This window comes from Sceloporus undulatus, chromosome 5 (genome assembly GCF_019175285.1).
Source record: "Sceloporus undulatus isolate JIND9_A2432 ecotype Alabama chromosome 5, SceUnd_v1.1, whole genome shotgun sequence".
In the NCBI taxonomy this organism is placed as follows: domain Eukaryota; kingdom Metazoa; phylum Chordata; class Lepidosauria; order Squamata; family Phrynosomatidae; genus Sceloporus; species Sceloporus undulatus.
This window is the reverse complement of record NC_056526.1, coordinates 91000701-91026747: the sequence shown is the minus strand read 5'-3', so window position 1 is coordinate 91026747 and position 26047 is coordinate 91000701. Positions and strand designations below refer to the sequence as shown.

The window sequence follows — 26047 nt, the reverse complement described above, 5'->3', positions numbered from 1 at the left end:
CGTAAAAACTGGAGATGGTTTCTGCACCTTTAATTGCTGTGCACAAGAGGGAATTTCGGCAGGTGACTGCAGCAACACCAATATTCCCTCTTCTTTCCCTGCATGTCAAAATTTACAACAACATTACTGTCTGTACTGGCTCCTTTGCACAGGGGGCAGCTAAGACTACTGCCAGAGTCTCAGCTCCTGCTGGCCTGAAGATAGTTATGCAATCTGAAAAAGTGCCTTTTATTTGTGTCAGTTTTGTTGTCGGTGGCAAAAATGGTTAAGGACTTTGGGAATTAAGGTAGTGATGAGTTTAGTTGATCTCTGTGGGTGAGAATGGGCTCCCTGATTCTTACCCTGAAAGGACTTCTTATTCCAATTGTTGGATCTCCTTGTCTCCTGGGATTTTTCATTGCATCCTACTCCCTGTAAATCCTGCTTTCTCTTCCCCAGCATGTTCTGGTTGGCAATCTTGAACCCTAGCTTTCAAAGATCAGTGCACATGGATCAGCAATTGTAAATTAAATTAAATTAATTTTAAATTAAATACATTTGAGTTCATACAAATCAGTTAACAATGACAACTGGCATTTATTTAATACCAAATATTAGATTAGAGTAATGTTCCATATAAACTGATAAATCAACAAATAAATTCACAGAGTGGCGATAAGGCAAAGTTTAAAAATAAAAAGGAAAATATATATATTTGAACCTTCCCATCTGTCATTTTAAAATAGCAAAATGGGAATATTCTGATACAATGGACCTTTTAAAATGATGTTTGCTTTTAGGGATAATTCTGATTTACCAGGAAAAGAAAACACTAAATCACAACAGAATGCTCTCTCACTCTCTTTCTAATGACAGATTTATTATGAAAAACTAATTAAAACTATGAAAGCCAGGGATGATTAACTCAAAATAGGAGCACTTGAGTATGTCAGATGTTTAAAGATGGTTTTTAAATCACTGCATCTAAAATGTTCTAATACTAAAGAAAGGATGGGATTTAAAGGAGCAGGTAGGGGAGTGTATATCAGGAAAATGTTGGATGGATGGATCCATCCAAGATGGATGGATGCCACCTTCTTTCCAAATGTTCAAATCCTTCTTCAGGTTAACAGCTCTGGAAAAGGGGAGTCTTCAAATATTGGCAGGGGCTGATAATTTTACTGACAATGAATCTTCTGCTGTCCTGGGTGAGAGAATTTCAGTATGGAACATCAACTAGAACTTTCCCTTCACAGTGTGTCTCAGGAATTGTGGGTGTTGTGGTCCAACACCCTAGAGGGTACCAGTTCAGGAAAGCATACAATAAGGGCTATCTCATACATGCATATATACATATTACAATTACTAATATACAGTTAAATGTTATCACTCAAGTTCAAAGCATAAATTTATCTCAAACACCCCACCAAACCATGATTATGGAATGTTAACTGTAGTTTAGAATGTTATATGACAGGACAAGACATCATTTCCAGAGCCTAGATAGATATATTGACATCACCTTGGCTCCAGAGTATGCCTATTCTAATCATGCCTTCCAATAAAGAAGGAGAGAACCTATGAAGCTGTGTGTACTGAAAAGATTAAGCATGAAAACTGACATGCAGCTCTTAACCATGATTTGGGTTCTTATTTATGGCTAGCAGAAACACAGTAAACATCATCTCTGAAATAAGCCATTGCGTTTGAAGTAGTAACAATTACCATTTTGCGTACCGCGTATTCTCCAAGTGTTTCAATAATCCTTTCAACAGCCCAGTAAATTAAACCAATATTAATATCCACTGTCAGTGTGAATTATCCACTCCTTACGGCAGAAACCCATTCAACCCTGGTTTTGAGTTTGAAAAGTTGGGATCAATTTTTCCAAGGTTAGATTCCCTCTACCTTCAACTACCTTCAAACCCGGCTTTGAGTTCGAGGACTCGGGATCAATTTTTCCAAGGTACAGACCAGCGCAAATATAGATTACATTTTTGGAACTACAAATGTTCCATTTGGAGCGCTCCTTCCTGTAAGACACCTTCAAGTGTGATTCCCCCTCCCCTTTTCAAAGAGTGAGACTGGATTTCCCAATTGTTGAATTTAGCTATTGCCCCAGAATTTCTGCATGGATGAGACATAAACCAATTTACTGTGGAATGTATAAACATGGGATGTTACTTCCCTGAGAACCAGCGCGGTGTAGTGGTTTGAGCAATGACCTATGACTCTAAAGACAAGAGTTCAAATCCCTGCTAGGGCATGGAAACTCCATGGGTGACCTTGGGCAAGTCCCATTTTCTCAGTCTCAGGGGAACGCAAGGGCAAAAAAACCAAAGCAAAGCAAAAACTCAGAACAAATCTGGCCAAGGAAACCTCCCAATAGTCCCGCCACCCACTGACACACCAGGGGCATCACTTCTGGGTTTTGTGAACATTTTTTGGGAAGGATAAGAAAGTACGGGAGGTTCACTTTGTGTTACCTGAGAATTCTGCTCTTGGGGGATTCTGGAGATGCACTTCTAAATAAATAAAACAGTTTTCGTACTCCTGACAAAAGTTTCTGGGGGCCTCACAAGGGACTCCTGCAGCTTGCATGCTGCCCGTGGAGTGCCAATTCCCACCCTTGGCTTAAATTGTAGAGAGCATCAAACCAAAAGTGCAAAAAAAATTGGAAATACAGCAAAATAACCTGATCACATCCAGTCAGACAGCCTAAACTACTCGCATTCTGTATGTTTCACCTTTTAGTCCTTCCTGAAGTAAGGATGCCACTGGGACATGCCTGGGTCACATGGAACCATGCACATTTTCCTTCCACACTCACAGGTAGTTGTTCCTTTTCTCTTAATATGTCCTTGAACTCTTACCAGATCACTTCTTGTTCCTTATGTAGATTCACCTCTGTGATAGTAACCCTTTGCATGCACTGAATATTTATCAGATGAGCCAGTTACAACAATTAGGAAAATGGTGCTATTCTTCCAATTATTTCATTACTTCTCATTACTTCTTTATTATTATTATTATTATTAATTTTATTATAATAACATATCTCATTTACAAAGCTTGCATTCATCCAGCATGACAAAAGTAATATGTATAATCAAAATATAAATCTATTAATTTATACGCTTATTTACTTCTTACTACTTATTAAATAAGTAGAGTTGGTCTACAACTAAGGCCAAGAGAGAATGAATTCTCCCTAAACAACTCCAGGAGTTAATAGACAATGAAATACATCAGCCAAGGATTTTTTGTACTGCAGAGCTCCAGTATATTGGTAATACACCAGCTTTCCAGTTTAATGAGGAGACCCTATGAAAGTTCTGACATTACCAATGCCTCATTCACATTTAAGCTAGCAATGAAAATATTTTGTCTAACACAAGGTTACAAAAATCAATAAATAAAATAGTCAATAAAACAACAGCATTACACAAACAAACAAACAAACAAACAAACAAACAACAGTCTACTTGTAGGAGACATGGAAATCATCATTTAGTGTTCAAATATTGAACATGGCAAATTTGTGTATTGGACTACAACTCTGGATATCAGGGGTAGATTCCCCACTTGAGCATAAAAACATACTGGATGACCTAGAGCAATTCACACACTCTCAGCTTCAGAGGATGACAATGGCAAACCCCATCTGAAGAAATTTGCCAAGAGAATCCTATTGACAGATTCACCTTAGGGTCACTATAAGCCAAAAACGACCTGGAGGCACACAACAACAACAACAACCACAACTAGATTTTAGCCCTTTGCTCCTGAGCCAAAATCAGTCTTACTCCTCACCTCAAATATCAGAAAGCTGGTGAGTGGCTTTACTTTTACTTCACACAATTTCTCTCCTTCCTTTCTTTCCCTTCATGTTTGGTTAATGTCAGAGGGAGACAACCCCCCCCCCCAAAACCTGGATATCTTTAAGCTAAATAAACATGAATAATGCTTTAGGACAGTGGTTATTAAACTTTTCTTTACTTTTCTCCTTTTAAATATCTGGTATTGCTGTGGGCTCCCAAGACTTAACTCAAGATTTCAAAGCCAAATAATAATGATAATGATGATAATAATACTGTAATACCAAACACTGTACCATTAACAATTACACAGTCTGTTCAACCTTCCCTCAGAGGTGCTGGAGGAAGAAGGAAGAACTAATTCTTCCTGCCAGTTTGTGACTGGAGCAAACTAAACAGCAATGCCCAGGCCCAACTGGTGAGCCAGCCAGCCTGCCCGCCTTGACTTCTGTCATGAGGGGTCTCTGTTTCGGAGAGGTGGTGGTATGAGCAATCCTCAAGCATTCGCAGACTCCCTGCGAGGACCTGGGGGTCCACAGACCACAGGTTAAGAACCACTGATCTAGGAAACTGCCAGCAAAATTTATTTTAACTGTAGTTTAGCAAATTAAATAAAAGACCACGTCTTTGTTAAAAGTAATAATGCAATTTCTTTGGCATGTGGTTTGTACAATACCTTGTTGTCCCCTTGTACTTCTCCCAACCTCTGCTGAAGTTCTTTGATTTCTTCGCCCAGATGTTTATTTCGCTCCCGAGTATCACTCAAGAGCTGGGCAAGATTAGCCTACCAAACAGAGAGAGAATTAATAAAAGAAGAGTTAGTCTGTAGCTATATTATGAGGTTACAACTGAGAAAATCATTGTAGCCTATTCAGTTCTACATTTGCATTTATTTCAGTTGCCAGGGAAGGAATCCAAACACTTCATTAGGCTAAAAAGCACCATTCCTATAACTAAAATCACTGCAAAAATAAAATAAATCAACCATATATGCATATAAAACTTGGAGAGTGTACATAAACAAAGACAGATGGCAACACAAATACTGGTAGACGCCACTCGGGAAAAATCTTTCCACATTTTATTTACTATGACAAAATGAGACCAATAGTTATGTATCACCATGCATAATATCATAAGCTCAATTAAGAAGAAAACTTTGAGAAAATATTATTTATTTCATCATTTGCTTATAATCTGCAAAAGTACATGAACAGTAAGCAGCAAAATCAGTAGGCACTGGGAAGCCACCTATATCTAAGAATATTAAACACATTTTATCTACCATTCTTTCACTTGCTGGATATAAAGGTGCCTTTCCAAAGACAACACACATCTTCCATCTCATACTAATGTGTGCTAGAACCCCCCCCCCCCGAATCCATGATGTTCTTCTGATTCTGCAAAGTACTTGAGCAACCTCTTATACAAGAAAAAGCAGGATTACTTCTAAATGATCTGCCTACCATAGTAGTCCTTGAACAATCTTGTAAACTCTCCCACGGTGTAGTTCTTTAGAGAGTTTGTTCTCCCACTACTGACACATCTTTATTTCATAATCAATAACTTTCATATTTCTTTGATGCTTTCCTTTAAAAAGTGTGTTGTGACTAAATGGAACCTACTTTGGAACGCGAGTTATCTGAGTTTAATAGTGAAATTCAATTCAAGGCGTCATCATTCTTTTCCATGGTTAAGAATCGTTTGCAACAATCTTTATTGAACAACTTACTTTAAAATGCTTTAAGCATAAATGCATATGGTACAGATATTTTTTATGGAAGAATATGTTATGAATCTAGCCCACAGGAGAATTTAAGCCACTTATCAGCTTGCTGTTGAAGAATTTGCTTGTCGGCTGCCAGATAAAATTGCTTGGATTCACTCCGACCTGGAACACTATAGTTAATACTGGTCTGGGGAGTATAACTCTGGCCTCTGAATGTCCAAAGACAATGGCTACTTTTCAATTTGTGCAGCCCGAGTATGCTCCTTGGAGAGGAAAGTTCCACCACATTTGCACTAGGAACTTGCTTATCCTGGCTTATTAAATGAGCCAGAGGGGGACTGAATATGTGGATTATGAGAGTGATTAATGCCTTGGCCATTGACCTGTCTGATGCAAAAATGAGAGGATTCCAATATGCTTGAAGAAGTCTGTTGTAAGACCTCTACTGGAGGGGGAAAACCCTTCTCTGAAGCCATTTATTTATTTACATCCTGCCTTCTGCTCAATTTAGGGACTCAAAACCTAAAACATTAGAAATTAAAAACAATGCAAAAACATTCAAACGTATAAAGTTTAAAAAAACAAATAATGTATAAAGTTTAAAATATTAAAATGTATTTAAAAACTATATACAAACATTAACTTCTGAATTCCACAGTATTTAAAAGTCAACCCCTCATCAATTTGTAAAAGCCTGATAGCACAAAGATGTTTTTCCTACTACCAAATAGAAAGCAGGGATGAGGCCATCTGGATCTCTCTAGGGAAGGAGTTCCACAGTCTGGGAGCAGCCACCAAGAAGGCGCGCTCCCTTGTTTCTACTGAATAAACATGAGAAGGTGGTAGGGCAGAGAGAAGGGGCTCTCTAGATGACCTTAGTGCTCTAAATGGGCTCATATACTATATTGGATTATTATTGTCGGGTCTCCAATGTTTTTAAATTGGGAGGGAGAGGCACTTACCCTAACAAATTCTAACAACTTCTTAACAACCCAGTTCCTTGAAGTGTATTTTAAACATCAGCATTAATTGAGGAATCTACTTGAGTTGGGTAAAAAAACCTAACAAATCAATTACTTAACAGTTAATGAATTAGTTAATTCAAGCTCTGGAAACAAGTTTTCCACTTTTTGATAGAATTCCAATTCAAATCAGTGTTCTTCTTATTGAGATGAATGTCTAGCCCAATCCCCAGAGTGGACCACTGAATTACATGTGGCAGCTTTTCAGTGAAGTAACCTCTGACAATGGATTCACTGTGTCCAACCAGGCAGACAACTGGATCTTTTGGAACAGAAAGTAATGCTAGAGGACTTCCAGTTCAGCTTAACTTCAACAAGGGGATTGTCAACACTGGCCAAATGGGCTAAGTTCTTCTGGCCTTGCATTGTTTACTTGAGATGATGCAGGCTTAAAGTAGACAAGTACAGACACTGCTCCACAGAGGACCCCAGTGTAAAAAGCCTTTACCCTGGGGTAAAATAGCCCTGTTGTTGCACTGAGTTTCTATGTAACTCTGGGGCAAAGCTGGGCTGTTGTGGGGGAAGAAACCATGTTCCTTACCTAGCTGGTGTGGGAACCATCTGAGAAGCCTCCCTGTTGACACATCTGATGCAGAAACTGGCTGCCTGGCCACATGGGTGCAGCCAGGTGCCCCATTTCTGTGTCAAATGGAGTGACTGGGGGGTTTCTCAGATGGTTTGCATGCTGGCAAGGAAAGGAGTAGCTATGGGTCTTGGGTCAGTATGGGGGGGCAGATGTGTGAACACCTGCCTTCTCTGTGCTGATCCAGGGCAATCCATGCTCATCCATGCTACCTGGGTGAGCACCGGAAATAGAATAGCATAGACAGAGCCCATGCTATCCTGCCCCATGTGCTCAGGCCCAAGGTCTTACTGAGCAGTGGTATACCCTTGGTTGCTCTTTGCTCCCAACTTCTGGGTTCCTTCTTGAATTTATTCTTCTGTTCTCCCCAAAGTGATTTATTTTGGCCCTGATTTCTGGCTTGTTTTGTATCTCCTGGTTCCTAACTTGTGGTTCACATCAGGTTGCTGCCTTAGCGCCCTGGGCATTTAACATTTATGTCTTTCCTGATACTACCTAAAAACTACACTGAAATCCACATGGACATAATCATAATTACCTGTCACTCAATTAGAAAAAAAATCATGAAAAAGGAGGAAAGAGGAGGAGGTAATTTATTGGAACCATCTACCAAGTTTGCAGTTTACTTTTGCTTTTGGTAAACTTCTAGCAAAAACCTGTGTAGTTTGTGGGGTTCTCTGCAAGTACATTATGAAAAATGGGCTCAACGGGTATCAAATGGAGGTTCTTTTGGTAAAACACAATAACTAGAAGTCATTTCAGAAGAGGAGATTCAAGCTAAACTGATCTAAGCCAAAGAACAGTTGCCATATGGCAATTTGATTTGGTCTCTCATTACCCACCTGAGGAGAATCTTAACCAGTGAAAAGGAAACCAGTATCCTAAGTAACATTTTCTTGAAACCATCCACCACCCTAAGATTCAATTCCTTTAACATAGTTTCTGAACTCCTGCCACAAAAGTTATATTGCTTCAGACTACTGTGAGCATGATGGATAGCAACACCAACATAATGCACACTTAAGTCCTCTGCACATAAATCTTAGCTGGCACACACAAGTTGTCACCCCATCTCACAGCCTCTGTCCTGTAAACTAGGTTATGGGTGAAGAGGGAAATGAAGAGGTAAGGATAACAGTATGAAAACTATTTAGACAGAAAGGTGCAAATCATGCTCAAAATCCCTAGAAGCTAACATTATTTTCCAGTGTTTAAGCATACATTTCAAGTTAGACAATTGAAATAAAGGAGAAAAGGTAGAAATGTCTGATGAAACATCAAGTGTTCTTCAGCAGTGTGATTGATAGAAATTTTTATTGCAATTTCTACTTCAATGGTTTTGTACGATTCTGGCACCCAGCTTAATACAGTAAAACCTGCTTTGCTTAGTAAGAGACCCTTGAGCTCAACATCAACGAAAGAAATTGATGATCTCTGCTAGCATTACATTTCTGATATAGAAACAAACTTTTATCCATTAATTTTCAAGTGATGAAACTTCCATGCACATATGAAATGCTTTTGAAGCTCTAGAAAGGATATTCCCAACAAAATACATAATCAAGCTGAGAAGTACAGTAGAGACAATAATCAGATTTTATAAGGAAAGGAATCTGGTGAAATACTAAGCTACATTTAATAAGGCTGCTAAACTAGAGATTCTTAATGGCTGCGTGAAGATGCACAGTAGGAAAACCAAACAAGCTTTTTGCAAATTAAGACCTGCTGACCTCTCCTATGTAGAACACCTATGAGAATGTCTACAGGCTATGAATTTAAAAAGAATGATTATTTCTGCATTCCCCACTGCTCACAGTAGTATCAGGTCTAGCAGAGCTTGGAAACATTACTCAGTTTTTTTTTGCTGCCGCTCCGATAACCTCCAGTCAACATGACCACTAGTCAAAAATAACTTTTTCATGCTCTGGGGACAACATTGAATGAAAGAGCACTGGAGAGTTATGATGTTTTTATATGAGAATCATAAATATTTATTTGATTTACATTGATGCCAGCAGAACATACTGCATATAAACTGACATTCCTGCAGTGGACAGGAAAATTTAACTCTTCATTCAGATACCAGAGGGAAGCCCAATACCAACATAATAATAATAGTAATAATAATATTTATTTGTATCCCACCTCTCCCTGTATTGGATCGAGGCAGGTAACAACAAACAAACATGTCCTTCCTCCTCAGATTAATTCATCCTATGTGCCAATTTTCTCCAAATTGTGTTTCTGTCCTCTCTAGACACCACATGGCCCCAAGCTGGCTAGAAGCCAGCTGAAGCAGCGATGGGGTGGCTTTCTGCTGCTCCTATTTGGGCCGGATTGGGGCTGCACCATGCGGTTGCCACAGCCTCATCCCGGGTCTCTCAGGGGTGACTTCAAGCCACCCCTTTGGGGCGGTCTGTTTTGCCCCAATGTCTTCAAAAAATAATGATAAAGTTTAACACATATACACACTAAACAGAAATAAAACTTACCTGTTTTCTTTTCTCAGGAGGTATAGATGGGTCTCCATCCTACAGAAAAGGAGAGTTTATATGTTACTGGGGAAAATAACAGGATTTCATAAAGTAATACAATAGTAATAGAAGCTGCATTTCTCTACTGCTTCATAGTGAATTAAGCAGTCTCTAAGCAGTTGACAATGTGTAAGCTAATTGCCCCCAACAAGGTAAGGACTCGTATTAGAAACCTCGGAAGGATGCCAGGCTAAGTCGACACTGGAGCCCCTGACTGGAATCCAACTTGTTTGCAATAAGAAGTAATTTAGTGAGGATTTACAATATTGCAGTCACTGAATTTAAATGGTTAGGGTGTAGTTTTATTGAAAGGTAGAGGTTGTTTCTATTTGTGCTTTAAATAATGCTAACTGCACAATTTCTGCTTAATAAAAATAAAAACAAACATAGAACAAAAAGTATTACAAGAAAATGTTTAACTAACTGCACAACGTCATATCAAGGAAATACTTTTATACTGTATTACTATACATTAAGAGAAATTTTTCAAGCCAGGTACATACAATCAGTTCCCGGTATTTCTTTTTCAGTGATTGGTGCTTTTCCCGTAGCTGATTAGCCATGAGCTTGTACTGATCTCTTTCCTGTTGACATGTATCCAGTTCTTTGGAAAGGATTAGTAGTGCTTCCTTCTTACTTTCTAGTTTCCTTTTACATACCAGATACTGCAAGAGAATCCAGGCAAAAATTTATGTACATGCTTCTTAAAACAAAGCAAACAAAGAACAGAAAAAAATCTAGTTTAAAAACGGGGAAAACATTAAAATTATTTCAAATGAAATACAGCTGCATTAATTTCTGCATTAAGATGATTGTATTTAGACCCAATTGCTAGTTCCAACCAGAGTAGACTCAATGAATCATTGAGATTTACATAAATGTAATTAAGTAACTACAGTGAGCCCTTGGTATCTGCTGGGGTTCCAGGGCCCCCATGGATACCAAAATCTGTGGATGCTCAAGTCCCATTAAAAACAATGGCATAGTAAAATGGTGTCTCTCATATAAAACGACAAAATGAAGCTTTGCTTTTTTTGAACTGATATATTTAAAAAATATTTTCAATCCATGGATGCTTGAATCTGAGAATAAAAAAATCCATGGATATGGAGAGCTCACTGTATTTCAATGAGTCTAGCAGCTGGATTCACGTTTCGGGCTGCAATCTTATACCCACTAATGTGAATTCATTTGGATTTGTTTCTCAAAAGGCCTGTTCAGGATTGCCCTATGAAGCTGGAATCCTATGTACGAAGACTTTTGATGAAACCTTACAACTTTTTTTAAAAGAGCAATTTTCAGCCCAGAGCATGAGAGTGTCTTCAGAAGAGTCTTTTTTTCTTGCATTTGTCTTGTCTCATTAATGGGGTGGGGAGCGGAGAATGTAGACCACATCATCTGCCATTTGTAACCCATACAGATTTTCTCCTCTTCCATCTTTTTCTTACTAAGAAAAAAAAAGTTAATTAAGAATGAAAAGATGGAATAGCTGCACAGTGCCTGTAGATTAAGAGTGCTAAGAGTCCTCCATCTGGAAGCACTATTAAATTAATCTAGCAGTGATGCATTTTTAGAACTCTGAAAATAATATTATGCTGTCATCACTATTCACAAAGAATAACTTTTCTTTTTCTGTCCTCTGTCTCTTTCTATTCACACTCACTGTTCCATAACTCTGGCATGTGCCAGATGGACCTCTCTGCTAGTCCCAAAAGATGAACGGTTCTCTGAGTTACATTCTCTTAACCTTACCAACCATGCTTCTTTCCTAACCTCCCTCAATTTGTCTCTTTAAGACTGAATGCCTGTTGGCAGTGCTTAACCTTTTGAAAAAACTATTTAAAGTGCTTCTTTTTATTAAATGATGTCTAGATGATGACTATTATTATATTCTACTGAAATTTAAGTTACAGAGCTTAATTTGGGGGGATGGGTTTTCTTCAAACTGTTCATGGATAAGAACGAGAAGCTCCAAAGGTTAGCACATGAAATTTCAAAGATTTACTTGAAAAGACCAGCTTCTGCAAATCCTCTTGCCCCCTGCTGCTTCGGTCCATTTCGTAAATCAGGTTTTTTGAAACTCTAAACACTGCCTTTTACTTCAGCTGCTCCTTCTCACAGATTCTATTCAAAGAATGGGCACTGGGGAATTTAGTGCAAACACACCCCACGTATCAGTGAATGTGTGAAACCATATGGTAAGAGGGTTGAACTGGCAGCAAACCTTAACTTCTGACCGAGGGCATACTTGACAAATAGCTAATCCTGACTTTCAAAGGAGCGTAACTTTGTTTTACATGGATTTTCAAATACAAAAGTTCCTTTTAGGCCTACACTTTCAAAATGTCACAACTATCTAAAATATTTAATGTGCAAACATCTAATTTCACACGGTTTGGAAAGCTGAAACTGCAGAATTTACTTGAAAGATCTGTTTTGCACTGTCCTCATTCTGAATATGTCTCCAGACTTGAGGTAAATGTAGAAGAGGACTCCTATGAAATGTGGAACAGTTATTGCTTCTGTTAAGAACAATTATTGGGATGTCCATCGCTTCCTTAGAGTGCACTCTATTTAAGCTGTATGAGAAGCAAGTTTACTTTTAAGGGTCCTGTTTGACAATGCATGTATACTGTACTCTGAAGTAAGGTCCCAGGGTTTGGGGGGGGGGCAGAGAATTCAAAGGAAAAGAAATGCAAAGAGGACACCTCTAACTTGGATTAATTTTACAACTAGCAACACTAAAGTTGATTCCTTCCATGCATTTTCTGGGTTATGTTGCCTTTGTACTACCTATAATAAAGTAATATTGCTGCATTGATATTAAGAGTGTCACTTTAAGAACCGGCATTTTGCTGATAAAAACGGGCATGTGGAATCACTCCCTTTTAACTCACCATCAGAATGATACTGAAAGCTGAAATAACGATAAACCTTAGCCAGAGAAAAGCTTATATGTTATGAGGGTTAACAGTGTGATGTGCAACCCCAAATTTAACTGCCATGCGCTCATCAAGTGTCTGTAAGTAAGTCAATATTCTACTTGAAATAAGGAGGGGTGTATAACTGTATACTGAATGTAACGGGTCAATTCAGAATTGAAAGCCTTTGACTTCACTTCAGAACATTTCGTAACCCATGGTTTGGCTCAGCCACAGGTTGGAGGTTTGGGTACTCTGTGCAGCAGTGGTGCAGCAGTGTTGTCACTAGGGCTGGTGTCACCCAAGTGTAGTTGATGGTGTCATCCCCCATGACTACACCCTCACCAGCAATAAGATTCGGGGCAGCTGTCTTGGGAATTGGGGAGCCACAGGCATGACTGCACCCAATCTTTGCTTTGACTGTACATGGCATGGGTTTGACTTGATGGCCCTTGTGATCTCTTCCACCTCTATGGTTCTATGAATCCCCCTGCCACCAATGCTTGGCTTCCCCACATAGAAGAGTACATGGTGGGCCACAGAAAAGTCCTGTCACAAAAAAAAAATCCCTCTCCCATATACTTGGCATGCTGGGGTGCCACTACTCATTGGGTGCCATCCTTGGGGATACATGGTCGGCCTGGCATGGGCAAGGAGGGGAGGCATGGTGGATCTTTCTCCTGTTCCTCCTTCTCTCAAGTAACAGTAGCCACAGTAGGAGCTAAAGAGACAAAGATGATGGAGGCCAGCACAGAGGCACCTCAGCACTCACTGCTGGCCTTGCCACCACACCCAACGACCCAGGATAAAGCCTACTTGGGGCACTGGGCACACTGCCACCACTTCCCTGGTGGTGTCATCCTGGCTGATGGGTGACACTTGGTATGGCACACACACCCCAAACTGCACCAGTGACACTACTTAGGTGCAGGACTTCTCTTTTTGTTTCCTGTTTAGCCCTAACAATAATTAGTCAGGAAGTCCAGATTAGTTGACCAGAATTATTGCTAAGCCTTCAGAATCAAAATCTGTTTTAAGCCATGGGTTCTGATTTTGGTTTCGAGGATAATTTGTCCATTAGAATGCAACAGTTAACCACAGTTAGTGCTGAACAGGAAACAGAAAGAGGAGCAAAGGCAAGGAGAGGAAGGCCATGACTTTTTTCTGAATCTACAAATCATAATCCAGAGGAGCATCAGAACACAACTGTTGTGTAACATAAAAATGCAAAAGAGAGCACATACTTTAAAATTTCCATTGAAACTCTCTAAAACCCATTGTTAACGGTCACCCATTAACCTATTGTTAATGGACATTTTATTTAATTCAGTCCAGGCACCTTTGTGGCACTATGTTTATTCCTTAATTCAGTCCAGGTAATGTTGGTTATCGACAAGGCCATCACAAGACAAGATGGTTCCTCCTTTATAGTGATGTTAAATGATCACTGCTACTCCCCCAGGTCTTTCAAACAATGTAATAAGCCACAGTAGCAAAAGAAAATCTCCCTTAAGATAGGGAGAGAGAACATGTGAGCCTCCACTCCAGATGTGGTTGGATAATTCCTTAATATAGCCTGTGCTAGTGGAAATGCTGAACAACACTGTTGTGAACATACAGAGACATTCTCTTCCTTGTCTTAGCACATCTAAACTAATATCTTCCCTGCATCTCAAAGTCTAGTTTTACCATGAATTTAAAATGAAACACTTTGATTTTAAGAAAAACATGTACATACACAGTTTCAGTGATTTAGCCTAAAAAAAAGAAGAACCCTATGAAAACAAAATAAGTTGCTAGAAGACAGGACTCCTTGCTTTTTCAAAAATATGTTGCCTCTTTCTTGAAAAAATTGACAACTTTCAAGTTAGAAATAACTGGATGGGACTTTATAGACATAATTTACTGGTCCTAATCCATGCTTGCCCAATTAATGCTGTTTAATTTCTGAGATTTTACTGAGAATGATATATCTGTCCAATACTGATTATATTTCAGTTAAAGTAAAAGACTATTTTAATAAAAGCTGCTGCACTTTTTCCTCAGTTGTACATTAAATGCTCTAAAACAGTTTTAATCTAGCTCTGTCTTTAAATGTTTTCAATTGCATTTTACTCTTATGACAGATTTTAGTCATATTTTGATTTAAATCATGTTGTATGTTGTCTTGAGCTTCTTGAGTTTATAAATAAATAAGTGGTAGTGGTAAGGCCAACAAAATCTAGCTTAAATATTTGAACAGGGAAGGTCCTAAAGGATAAAATAAATCACAAATCTAAAATATTTTTTTAAAAGATACTTTTAGATTAGAAGGCATCATGCCGGGCAAAGATCTATATCTGTGCATTCAATCTGGGATGGATATTTTGTATTTATATATTATTCTGCTCCTCCATGCTGCTCTGTCAGTGTGCATGATGCCCTACAGAATTACACAGACAACTGTTTACCTTCCCAACGGAGTGGTACCTATTTATCTACTTACATTTGCATGCTTTCGAACTGCTAGGCTGGCAGAAGCTGGGACTAGTGATGGGAGCTCACCCCATCATGCAGCACCCAGGCCTCGAACTGCCAACCTGCCGATCTTGCAGTCAACACATTCAGCATCTTAACCACTTGAGTCACCGCATCCCAATCATGTCTGACCATCCCTATGGTCAGACACGACTTGACAACCTTGTCAATGGGGAATATCTTTACCTTTATGGTAGATAAGACACACATAAACCAGCACCTGACTGGCTGGCTACAAAGGTGAAAGGCATAAAACAAATTTAAAGCACAGTATTATCCTTACTTAAGGAATTGAGCAAGAAGGGGCTCTTCCAGATTGGGCTAAGGAAGCTTAACTGCCTATAATACTGCTTCTTAGGTTTTGCCAGCCATAGTTGCCTGCGTGCCCACATGTTCCATTATTTTGAAGGGGGGCTGTTTCTAGCAATTTCTTGGATCTGCAATAGGTTGTATACCTAGGGCATGGTTTGCTAAGGTAGTTCTATGGTATAAATGTTCTTTTAAAAAAAGAAAAGAACAACATAGCTTTAATACAAAAGTGCTATTTCACTGATTTACTGAAGTACTATAAATCTAAAAGAAAATTTAAAGAGAAAGAATCAAAGAGGGTTTTTTGTCCCAATGTGTCTCAGACTTTAAAAAGAGATCCATTCAAGGGTGGGAACTGCCAGAAAATGCTACCAGGGCAATAGAAGTATTCTTTGGATATTATTAAACTTGTTCCCTTTATCTTGATCTCTTCTACCCTGTTCCTACAGCAAGTTCACTCTCTCTGCCCTTGTAGCCAGAGAGGCTACAAAGGACTGGGCTGAAATACAACTCCTCACTCACCTGTCTCTGCTTCCAAGGAGTGGGCTCAAAGGCAATGCCCTAGAGGTGTACTGGGTGCTAAATATATTCCTCATCACATCATGGAAATGAAGTATGCTAAGATCCCCCAAAATACTGGTGGAAGGAAATCACAGGTGTACTTCCCCCAAAGGAAAACTCATCAAAAGAATCACTAGATAATTTTTGTTATAGATAGGACAACTATGTGTTTTCGATTCAGATAGCCCTGCCTTAGCTATCTATACTACCAAGGCTATTATGGTATGGAGGAAATCACATAGTCCTTGCTTGAATTAGTTTGGTGGAAAGTGGCAGGTGTGTGTATGCGTTTTCTCAAAAGGTAAAAGATTTATTAGAAAGACCTTCTCCTACCTCATCTAATCCCTGTGTTGCACATTCAGTAGCCAAAGCCAAAGCCAAATAGTAAACCTTGTGGTGGAAACACTCTTCATATTTCAGGAGATATATGCAAGGAAGAGTCACAAAAAGCAACACACTGCAATATCCTTGTTTCAAAAATGTTTCCACTTAAAAGTGCAAGCCAGGTCACTAAAGATCTAGGCAGTTGCCTCAAATAGGCAGTTTTGCTGGATCTTTGTTTAAAAAGAGCTATCGCATCTAGTACTGTATTTATAGGCAAAAGTGAATATTTTAATTGCTTTTATTAGACAGATTTTAGACAAATTACCTCATTGCTTTTTAAAACACAAACCCTGCTATTAACGGTCTAAGCATCTCCAAAATGATATGTTTTTCATAGGTGTCTAGTCTTACCAACCACTAATTTACCATCATTAGGGGACTATAATTGCTACAGAATTGTAATACATAAAGTCAGATATATTGCATTACTGCTTGAGCTACCTTACAACCTGCTAACTGCTCAAAGCAAAACAGAATGAGAAAGATGGACATTACAGGAAGGTAAAATAGCTCTCCTCTACTTCAAATGGCCACTATTTGTCCATAGCTATTTTTAGTGACAAATCTGCCTAGATCTCATTAACTCTTGCGCAGAAATGACCTCATAATCTGATGAAGCCAGAACATTTGCTAAGGTTTTACATCCCTCCCCTTTAATAGGTGAAGTACAGATTCATGTCATTAGAAAGTTTGTAAAATGGGAACACAATGTCACAGATCAGCTTTGCCTTTTCTCCCCTAAGGCCCTTTCACACTAAACAGTTACAGCACTGTGACTCCACATTAACAGCAACTGTTCCATTTTATGAAATCCTAGGATCTGCAGTTTAAGAAGGGGTCTTTAGTATTTTCAGGCCAAGAACTCTAGCACCCCACCAAAGTACAAATCCAGAATCCCACTGGAAACAACAATGGCTGCTGAAGCGGACTCATAATGCTCCAACTGGGTAGTGTGAAAAGGCCCCTGGATACCAGATATGTGTTTTCTTTTCCTTCAACATAGGCTTCCAACACATTAGGACTCCAGATAATTTTGTAAAAGACAGGGGTAAGGCAAGGCTTCAAAATTATATAAGCGGCAGTAAGATATATGGCAAGAATGTAGTTTAGAGTTAAGATAAATAGTACAAATAGACAAATAATGAAGATGCTGTAATGAATTATCAGGATACCCATATTGCGTTTGTTTGTTTTTGCATGGTTTGAAGCGCCTGTATCTCTTTTGTCTTTAAAGGTTTTATACTGATTGGATAAATGGTTTTCTCAATTGACTTCTTGTTAGGGTTAATACACTTGTTCGCAAAGTAGATTAGTTTAAATCAAGGTGATTTGAATAACTGATCAAATCAGAATTACTATCGCAAAGAGAAACCCTGATTTAAATCACTGATTTAGATCAGGATTCCCTTGATATAATCCTTGCAGTTTAGGAAAACGTATGCAGATCTAATTATTAAATTTTGTTAATTGACAACTTGAAGGAGCAGTTTAAACTTCCAGGAGGGTATCATTTGTATGTAAATTTTAGATAACTTTTAAAAAATTAATTTAGTAAATAGCACTACATAATACGTTCATCATCTGTGTCAAGCTGCAATATATTAGGAATAAGATGTAAATCACTCAGACAAACATAACTCCATATAGGAAAGCATCATATTTTTAATCCCAACAGCAATAGGAACTGGGTAAATCAACACTTAGACAAACACCATTGATTCAGAAGATAAAATCTAATTGGAATGAACAATTGGACTTAGGCCACAATTTATTTAACTATGGGCCTGTACATATGGACCAAAGGACCATGTTCCCTCCCCAACGTTGTGTCAACCTGTACAGACAACGCAAGCAAAAAACCCCAGGCCAGGATCTTCCAGATGCTGATTCGGCAGTCCCAGACCAATCCTAGTCCAAATGGACTTTAACGCAGAGCAAAAAGATGTGCGCCTTATCTGCTGCCACTACTGTATCTTCTCTGAAGACCCCTCTTGGGACTTGTGACATCGGATGAGGCTTCCTGGCCATAAGGGTGTAGTCAGGTGTCCCATTTCCGCCCTTACATGCCACAGAGAAGACATGGTGGTGGTGGCAGCTAAGGGGCACGCGGCAAGAGTGGCACCACGGTTTGAGCAGCAAGCAGGCATGTAAAAACCCACCTGTTGCCATGCCAGCCTGGGAACTGCCCCAGGTCAGAACCAGGGACAGGATACCACAGGCTTTGCCCATGGAATCCTGCCCATCTTCTCAGGCCCAAAATCTTAAATGCTATCCAAAGGTTTCACAACAGTTAATTCAGCTTTTATGGCTGATGGATATTGTGATGGCAAATCATCTGATGGTATAGTCTCTATGTGAATTGGCTACCAGGATATGCCTGCCACATACATATACTGTGCACGCAGGGTGCAAGATTGTAGTTTCTGCAATATTTAGTCTTTTGAACCAGTGGCTTTAATCCTACTGACAGCTCAGTACATATGAACCCCTGCGAGGCACTTCCTTAAGAAGCAGCTGCAGATCTAAGCTTTAAATAAGAACTGCTTCTTCAAAGAGCCTATAAAGTTCAACCGTGCAGAACAAAACAAGTTTCAAAGCTGGTTTCCAAAAGTTTACTTTATCGTAGTGACATCAAGTGCCGGCTCTCTGGACCAGCAGAACAAACATACAGGAATGCCACTGGTGGGAAGAAACTGGCAGCTAGAGCTTAAGCATGTTTATTCAGAAGTCAATCCAAGTTAGTTCATTTGAACTTTCTCCAAGCATTCCTATGGAGTATGAACACTTAAGAGAAAGTCTCGTGAAACTTCTTGAGACATACCTCAGTGTGAATACGGATAAAGCCTTTAAACTTGATCTTATATACGGTAGTCTTTTCACACTACCGACGCTACAGGCTAAGAAAGCCATACAATCCATGCCTTCTTTCTCAAATCTTCTTCCACTTACTGCTTTTTTTCTATGTTTTCACAAGATCACACTTGATAATTTTCTACTGCAGAAGAAAGAAAGCATATTTTTTGTGGGATTTTCGGGCTATGTGGTCATGTTCTAAGTTTATTCCTGACGTTTCGCCAGCATCTGTGGCTGCATGAAGATGCCAGCCACAGATGCTGGTGAAACGTCAGGAATAAACTCTAGAACATGGCCTCATAGCCCAAAAATCCCACAAAAAATATGGATGCCGGCCATGAAAGCCTTCGACTTCACAAAGAGAAAGCAATTCTATAATCCAAAGTATAAACATTATGTGTGTTACTTTTTCAATTATAATTAAACATAGTAACACATACAATTTAGCACTATAAGGCTGACAGGTAATCTGCTGTAGGAGGCAGGGAGGCAAAGCTGGAGATACAACCTTTGCCCCTTCCATCCTGTCACCAACCCCATCCTGCTCCCAAATAATGTTTTACCTTCCATCCCTCCGCTATAATTTAAGTGACCAAATTTTCAGCCTGAACATGTTTTGCACAACTCATAAAAAAGATCTTTTAGATTCATTTAGGAAAAGGCCGCATAAAAATTCCATAGGCTACACAGCACCTCAGAAAGACTAAAGGGCCCCATTTAGTAAGTAAGTAAATTGCATACAAAGAGAGCGTGTTAGTTTAATATTGACAGCTATTAAGTTCTTCTGTTTACCAAACACTACTCCATCCCACTCCCTGGAAAATAAGACATGCTTTCCTTGAATCAGTCTTTTGCAAACCACTTTGTGTGAGCCCTATGAAGAAAGACTACATATAAATAAGTAATCGTTGTGAATAACAAATGACACGGAATATATGACTAGCCTCATTTGTTCTATGCAAGAACAGGCTATCCCTAATAAAGGGGCAAGCAACCCGGAAGCATCAAAAGGCTGGCCTGACAAACAGAAATATACTAACCAGTCATGGTCTGAGTAGGCAAAAAGCAAGGAAGGAAGGGAAACGGGGAAAAAATAAGAAAATTATTGTGCTGGTGGTTTTAGCTTTGATTTCAAAGGTTCACCCTTCTTCCACTAGCATTTGCATATAACAGCACCATATCTTCGATCAAGGCCTTTATTTCAAGAAAGACATGAAATGTAATGAAAGAAAACACCTTTGATCATATGCACTGAATTACAGAATGCATATCCTCTCACTGCTGAACAACCAAAGCCTATCCCCATGCCATTAGAATTAGGAAATGACTCCCATCTAGGTATGATCTCTGGCCTCACTGTTTTTTACACCGGACTCTATATTACACTCGACTTGACAGCATTCTAATTGTAAGCCCACCAAATAAAGAAAGAAAGAAAACTTTTGAAATGTATAACAATACTCCAATTTCATTAATGTACAAAATATACATCCATCAGTACTCCATACAGGACCACTGTCATTCAATTTTATCACTGCCTACTATTCTTTGTACTAGAATCCTGTCATTGCTGATGAAAATCAAAGTAGGCAGAACAAGGGAGCTACTACTTTGAGACACTGTAGTCAAGAGTTACAAGGATCTATGAAATGGCAAGGATACACATCTCACACCATTTTACAGATCCTCAGTTTCACTGTAGCCTCATTATGTCTCATTGTGAACATGCAGTTCGAAAGAAAGAAAGAAAGAAAGAAAGAAAGAAAGAAAGAAATTGAAATATGGAAAAATTCTCGTTCTAAGCACTTCAGATAAGGGATACTCAACTTATATTCCCCTTTGGTGAGGTCCCATTTCAAAGCTTACTAAAATCAGCTTTCTTGAAGTCCAGAGTGTCTGATTATGTGTGACTTCCCTTCTCCTCTGTATAACAAATAGCACAAGAGCCTAGTCACTCTCACTCCCACTACTTCCATTGACCAGTTCATCTCTTTTTGTTAGGATCAAATCAAAAATAGCTGATCCCCTGGTTGTCTCATCCACCTTCTGTACAATTAAATTGTCTGCTGGTGAGGAATTTGTTGGATTTTATATTCAAGGCCCTTTCTTCATGAGTAATCAGTTCTCAAAGGCCTGTTAAAACAAAAACAAAAACTTTAATTTGTTATAGAAGGACAACAAGGAAGCTGCCAGCCTAGGAAGGATGTTTCAGAACATGGAAACAGCCACTGAGAAGGCCCTCTACCATGCTCCCATCAGATATACCTATGAAGGTGTTGCAACAGAGAGAAGACACCCCCATAATTTTTCAATTAAGCCGCCAACACAAGATTCTAGCCCCCCCCCCCCCCCGGAAGACAAAATAGGAGATGAAACCACAGCCTTGTTGTTCTGAGCTGCATTAAGTCCCAATTTTGGGAGAAAGGCAGGAAATAAATAAATAAATAAATAAATGGAAAAGGAACATGTGCCTAATTGTCATTCCATGTTCGGCCAATGAAGTGTCATAACTTCATAGAGACTTAAAAAAGGCCCCCTCCTTGGTAAATGCTGCAATTTTGCATTGCAGTTTTGCGATGCTGCAAAAGCTCAGTCCAAGGCACAAAGTTGAGGCCCGTTTTTACAGAGCTAAAGTCAAACAGGAAAGAGAATAGAACCAAGCCAAAGAAAGGGTACAGTAAAATGAAACATAAGTAGCAAGGTAAAGCAGGAGGAAATGCCATAATAAAATTATTACCATTTCAGGCGTTGAGGACTGTTGTTTACTCAGCAAACAGACTTGGCATTACACATTTTGCCACGTAACACCTGAGTGTAGTTTCTGCAGCCGTTTCTAGGCCTGTTGGATTATGACTCAATACTGAATTTGGCTTGTTTGGCCTATCCCAAACTTGATGCTATGGGCCATTTTCCTAAATGGGAGGAGAATGGGCACTGCAGTGTGGGTTCCTTGGAAATTTCTGTGCTTGTTCCATACTCATCTCGGTCATAAATGATGCATGAATTTGGATAGTGTGGCTAGCCAGAAAGTTGGCTATCTTCCAGTACAGGATCCACCGGTCCTGTATTGTGTATTCTGGAAGATAGCCCCAAATGGCAACCTCCTGGCTAGCTACACTATGTAATGTTATTTCTGTGGAGGGTTGTTTATGGAGGGGTGGGGGGTGGCTTATAATAACCAGGTTTGACCGGTGAATTTGATTGGTTTCTGGAGGCCCTTAAGGTGAACCAAATTCACCAGTCACACCTGATAGGAGGGGACCTGTTCTGGGGGAAAGATCCCTATTATAGAAAACAGGATGGAACTCCAGACCATCCCAAATCAAGTGGATGCCTGAGACATATGCCAGTTTCATATCTGTGCCATTCTGCTTTCCAAAGGCAAGAGTGATGGAAAAGTAAAAAGTGGGATATACAAGATGCTACTGTTAGAAATACTAAGGAAGGTCAAAGAAGAAAGTGCAAAGGCAAGCTTAATGCTAAACATAAAGAAAACAATAATAATGACCATGGAGGGTTTACATAAATTCAACCTAGATAATGAAAAAATTGAAATGGTTAAAGAGTTCCCATACCTTGGATCAAACACTGATCAGAATAGATACTGCAGTCAAGAAATCAGAAGATTAGGAATTGGAAGGACGGCCATGAAAGAACTTGACAAAAACCTAAAGTATAAATACCTATGTACAATTGAGCACCAAACTTAGAATCATCCAGTCCATTGTATTCCCCATCATATGTATAGATGTAAGAGCTGAAGAAAGCAGATAAATAGAAAATTAACTCATTTGGGATGTGTTGCTATAGAAGAGTGCTGAGAATACTATGGATGGCCCAAAAAACAAACAAATGGGCCCCTGAACAGAGCAAGCCTAAACTTCCCCTGGAGTGGAAGCCAAGATGGCAAAACAGAGGCTGTTGTATTTTGGCCACATCATGCGAAGGCATAGCTCATTAGAAACGACAATCTTGAACAGGCAGAGAGTAGTAGAAAGAGAGGAAGACTGCACACCAGATGGCTAGACTCAACCAGGGAGGTTGTGAACCTGAATCTGTAGGACCTGAGCAGAGAGGTGGAGGATAAGAGGGCCTGGAGATGTCTCATCCACAGGGTCGCCATACGTCAGGGCTGACTTGGAGGCAGTTAACAACAAAAACATGGGATATATAGTTCAGAGAGACTGAAAAGAGAGTGTGGAAATGTATAGTGAACATATGGAGAATTCTTCTTAATTTGTGTGCTATAGTGCATGTGTATAAGAGATTGTTAAATCTCCTGTTCCACTGCCTGTGGTCCCAGTCTGGATCCCAACTGCATTTACTTCCTTTTAATTAAAGAATGAAACATAACATTTGATGTCATATTACATAAATCATTTAGATCAGTGATGGACAAGCATTATCCTCTGGCAACGTACATGACCTCTAACCAATGGACATGATGGCCTGAGGCCAACAGGCACTGAGCTTCAGTGCAACATGTGGAGGGACCCAACCTATCCCTGATTTAAAATAATCTTAACTGGGCGGGCAGGCTGCAATCAGACTCAGAGTTAGGTCCAGTTTAACTTCTGAGTCGAACTTAAGCAGAGCCATACTGGATCATACCAAAGGCCAGGTCCCTACTTGAACAGGAGCCAAAGAGATGCCAGGCATCAGATTACACCGGTGCTTTCACGCCTCAGTCAATTCACCAGTAGGAATAAGACACATAAACTCAGCTGCAATCTTTCCCTCTCTGTCCCTGCATTAAAACAGCCAGAAACCGGAGAGAGTGGCGTGGGAGGAAGGAAGTCTAGAATCTGCAGTAAAACAATGCTTTGATTAGGAACAACCAAAATGCCACTGAGATTTCAGCAAACTTCTGAGTTTTGCAGTTATGGCACCTGGTCACACTCCGGTGTAGACGCACCATGACTTTGAAGGGGCTACCCTGGAAACCAGAACAAAATGAGACCCTATCATGGCACAAAAGAGTTTCATTTTAAAATATATAATATATGCAATATTATTTGTGTGTGTGTGTGTGTGTTATATTTTATAATAAATAAATGATAAAAATAAAATTTTATTTCTATCCCGCCTCTCCCATAGGATTTTAAAATGAAACACTCATATATACATACATATATTAAACATACATTGTGTGTGTGTGTGTCAGTCTTACAAAATGGGACCCTGTCATTGATTGATTGAAATTTTATTTATATACCGCCGTTCCTGTGATCACGGCGGTTTACAAACAGAATAAGATACAATACAATACAGGTTACAAACAGAGTACAATACGAATCACAGTTTAAAAGTCAACATTAACAGCGAAAGTCCTTCATAAAAAACCATATACTACTATACATCATTAAAATCCATCATTAACCAATCAAGATAATAAAACAATCTAAAGTCATGACACAAACTGTTTCATTTTTAAAAATATAATATATTATTATTTATGTGTGTATATTATATATATTTTAAATATGTTGTTATATAATTTAAAAATATATAATATATTATTATTATTATTATTATTTGTGTGTGTGTATTATATATTTTATTATATATTTTTAAAAATATATTATTATTTGTGTGTGTTTGTGTGTGTGTATTATATATTTTTAAAATGAAACACAGACACGCATATTTATATATGTATCATATTTATATATATCAGGTGTCTCCTACAAAATGGGTCCCTACCATGGCACAAAGTGTTTCACTGTAAAATAATATATATATATATATATATATATATATATATATATATATATGGGGGGAGTGTGGGTGTATATATATGTGTGTGTGTGTATATATATATGTATATGTATATGTATGTATGTTGTATGTTAAAATGAAACACTGTGCCATGATAGGGTCCCCATTTTGTAGGACTGACACCTGCTGACTGGGTCTCCCCCTTTTCATATATATATATATATATATATATATACACACATACATACACATATAGATATATATAAAGGGGCACACCCAGCCAACAGGTGCCAGTCCTACAAAGACTACGTGTCTATATATCAGTGCTTCCCAAAGTTTAGTCTTCTATATGTTCTGGGACTCCAGCTCCCAGCATTCCTGGCTGTTGGCCAACCTGAGAGGGGCTTCTGGGAGTTGAAGTCCAAAAAAAAGGAGGACCACAAAGTTTGGGAACCACTGGCCTATATATAGAGCCAATTAGGGTTTTGTGGCTATGGAATTCTGGGAGTTGGAGTTTGTTGTGGGCCCAGAGCCACAACATACTCCAACTCCCAGAATTCCATAGCCTTGAGCCAGACAAAGAGTTAAAGCGGTGCCAAACCGGGTTATGTCTCCAATGTGCCGCCCAGAGGTCCTCTCCCCTCCTCAGGGCCCAGGGAGGGAAGGGAAGGCGCATACAAAGCCAAGGAGTCGCGAAATGGCGGCTGCCTCCCTCCCTCCCTCCGAGGCCTCTCACCTCGCTCACCAGCCCCTGCCAATCGCTCTCCGTCCGGTGCGAGTGCATGGCGGCCACTGCTGTCCCTCCGTGGATGCTGTGGAGCGACGTGGGCTCCTCCTGAGGAGGAGAGAGCAGCCCGGCCTCCGAAGTAGAGGCGGAGCCCCAGCTGTAGGCCTCGCCTCTCACCTGGCCCCGCTGCTCCAGGGCCCAAAGCAGGCCTCAGTGGCGCTGTGCTTATGGCTGCCTTTGGGAGACCTTGTCTATAGGGTTTCCTAGCCTTGTGAGGTTGCCATGGCCTTCCCCTGAGGCTGAGAGAGTGTGACTTCTCAAGGCCACCCCAGTGGGTTTCCTATTGCCTCCCCTGAGGCTGAGAGAGTGTGACTTGGCCTGTTTGTTTATTT

At 39.5% G+C, this 26047-nt stretch overlaps 1 protein-coding gene across 4 annotated transcripts in view; it reads right to left on the bottom strand.

The window, feature by feature from the left end:
- Window positions 1-25777, bottom strand: part of CCDC149 (coiled-coil domain containing 149) — a 64452-nt gene extending 38675 nt beyond the window's left edge. For 2 of the 4 annotated variants that reach the window (XM_042470639.1, XM_042470640.1), the window contains exons 1-4: window positions 25665-25777; window positions 10169-10330; window positions 9624-9662; window positions 4474-4581 (exon numbers count right to left, since the gene is read on the bottom strand). In XM_042470639.1, the coding sequence (XP_042326573.1) occupies window positions 4474-4581; window positions 9624-9662; window positions 10169-10330; window positions 25665-25712 (357 nt within the window). In that variant the 5' untranslated portion in view covers window positions 25713-25777. Of the gene's footprint in view, window positions 1-341; window positions 467-4473; window positions 4582-9623; window positions 9663-10168; window positions 10331-16306; window positions 16412-25664 lie in introns of those variants that run through there. The other 2 variants (XM_042470642.1, XM_042470641.1) reach the window with 2 other exon arrangements.
- Between the last annotated feature and the right edge of the window lie 270 nt (window positions 25778-26047).